A 2437-nucleotide genomic window follows, 5' to 3' on the forward strand; every position below is an offset into this window, starting at 1 on the left:
AGTTTGTGTGTGAGTGTGTGTGAGATTGAGTGTGTGTGTGCGTGTGTGTGTGCGTGTGCGTGTGTGTGTGTGTGTGTGTGTGTGACGTCCACTCTTAGGTCCTGCCCATCCAGTGGGAAGTGTGTGTGTGTGTGTGTGTGTGTGTGTGTGTGTGAGTTTGAGTGTGTGTGTGAGTGTGCGTGTGTGTAGGTCTGTGTGTATGTGTGAGTGTGTGACGTCCACACTAATGTCCTGCCCCTCCAGTTGGAAGTGTGTGTGTGTGTGTGTGTGTGTGTGTGTGTGTGTGTGTGTGTGTGTGTGTGTGTGTGTGTGTTAAGAGTGAACAGGAGGGCTAAACAGAGAAATTATTTTGCATTTTCAAACGTGTCCTTAGTGGCCTAATGGAACCTTCTAATGGAACACTACTGCAGTGGTTCCTAAAGCACTCTACAATCCCTCTAGGCTCTGTGATTATTGCGGCCAAACTATGAATCTGTTGCAGGAATTCGCAAAAACTTTAGCTGTAATTGCAGTGATTTTGAGTTAAATTAAATCAACCGCAGATATATTTTTTTTTGCAGAAATATTGCTGTTCTAAGACAAAATTGCAACCTGCAATTACAACCTCGAGAAATCCTATGGATTACTGAAAACTCAAGCTCGAATAGTCCTAATAGGACTGATTCTAATGGAACACTCTGATAGAATGTTCTGATGGAACACTGGAGCATATGGGCTTTGTAGTTCTTTTATCCATGAAAGGCATCACTTCAGTCTGAGCAGAAACTCATTAACTCACTGTGTCTTCCTGCTGTCCCTAGAAAAGTACACACTGACCTGTGCTGCTGGCTATCTTACTATGCTTGCAGAGGCGTCAGGAGACAGCCTTCATCTGACCCAGGGTCGAAGGTCAGAGGAGACAGCCTTCATCTGACCCAGGGTAAGATGTCAGAGGCTGGCCTGGATGGCATCACAGTATATCACACTAGAGTCCAGTGGTAATGTCCCTGATCTGCCTGAACTGAACTTCCCTCTCCCTCTCCCTCTCTCTCCCTCTGTCACACACACACTCACAAACACACTCACACACACACACACACACACATACACACACTTAGAGCTGATGTACTCATCTTCCCCTTTGTCTGGGTCCATTAGGTTGGGTGATGTCTTTATTGATCCTCTCTCCTCTGTCCTCTCTATCCACCCCCCGCCGCCACCCGACAGCGAGATAAGGGTACACATTTCACCACTCTTACGCTCCCTCTCTTTCTCTGTCCCTCCCTCCCTCTTTCTCTCTCTCTCTCTCTCTCTCTCTCTCTCTCTCTCTCTCCCCGCCACCCGACAGTGAGATCAGGGTACGCATTTCACCACTTCTCCTCTCCCAGGTCAGCTCACACTTCGGTCACTGCAGTACTTAAAAATAAATAAAAAACCCCGTCCAGTTATTCTGTTGGGGCGGTTCCGGTGATGCTATCATGGGCCTACCTCTCGGTCCGTCCAGCCCTGCGGCCGCGTAGCCCATCAGGAGGACGAGTTGAAGAGTCACGCTCCAGACACCCATGGTCACAGCTCACACCGACAGCGCGTTCGTTGGCCTCCGGTACACGAGCACGACTCGATGCACACACTCACTCTCTCCAGGGTCCAACGTCCAGACCTGCGAACACAAACACGGGGGGTGACGGCAGAAGATAAAACAACCCCGTTGGACTCGCGGTAGGACTCATACGGGTCACTCACCCAGTCCACCTGTTTCCGAGACCGTAGAAGTTGCTACAGGCGCGCGCTATAGGCCTAATTCAATAACGACGACCATAATAATTATAATTACTATTTAATCAAATAAAAAGGCGGAAATCTTCATCTACGCACTTGTATAAATCGTTCCTGCTGCCACAATGACAGTGCAGTTAACTTGCCATAAGAACAATGGTTCCATCGTGTGGTGTCCAGGGCAACAGCACGCTGTGCATTAACATAGGTAAACAATCATTTTTTTTATTAACACAGCGATGCGTCCTTACGGTTTCACAAGTGACTCGCTTCGTTGGGTAAATGTAGACCAGAGTTCTGGATCCTGTTGTGTTTGTAATGTGGGCTATGCTTGCTAACTCGGGTGGACAGCTCCTTCTTTGCTTATCGTTACGGTCGCGTTCGTATGCCGCCACCACCATGTTGGACAGCGCCTGTGGATTAACTTACACTGAGCGACGACACAGCTAAATATGTCACAGCACCGTTATACGGAATCGCTTTACTGCAAAACTGTTTCACAATGGTTGGCCGTACTCAATCAATTGTATTACGTAATGCTTGCATTACCAAGACTTAGCTTGATTCCATCTCAATAAACACAAAACACAAGAACCACGGCTTTACTTACGTCCTGTGATCAGAGATTGCACGCACGCACGCACTGTACCGAATGGTTCTGGAAGCTGCTTGTGTCTCCCGG

The 2437-nt window shown here is 48.1% G+C and overlaps 1 protein-coding gene across 1 annotated transcript in view; it reads right to left on the minus strand.

The window, feature by feature from the left end:
- The window catches only part of proza (protein Z, vitamin K-dependent plasma glycoprotein a), a 13552-nt gene extending 11115 nt beyond the window's left edge, over positions 1-2437 (minus strand). The window contains exons 1-2 of the mRNA XM_080834472.1: positions 2366-2437; positions 1468-1639 (exon numbers count right to left, since the gene is read on the minus strand). Coding sequence (XP_080690598.1) covers positions 1468-1543 — 76 coding nt within the window. The 5' untranslated portion in view covers positions 1544-1639; positions 2366-2437. The remainder of the gene's footprint in view (positions 1-1467; positions 1640-2365) is intronic.

Source organism: Sprattus sprattus, assembly GCF_963457725.1.
Source record: "Sprattus sprattus genome assembly, chromosome: 3".
In the NCBI taxonomy this organism is placed as follows: Eukaryota; Metazoa; Chordata; class Actinopteri; order Clupeiformes; family Clupeidae; genus Sprattus; species Sprattus sprattus.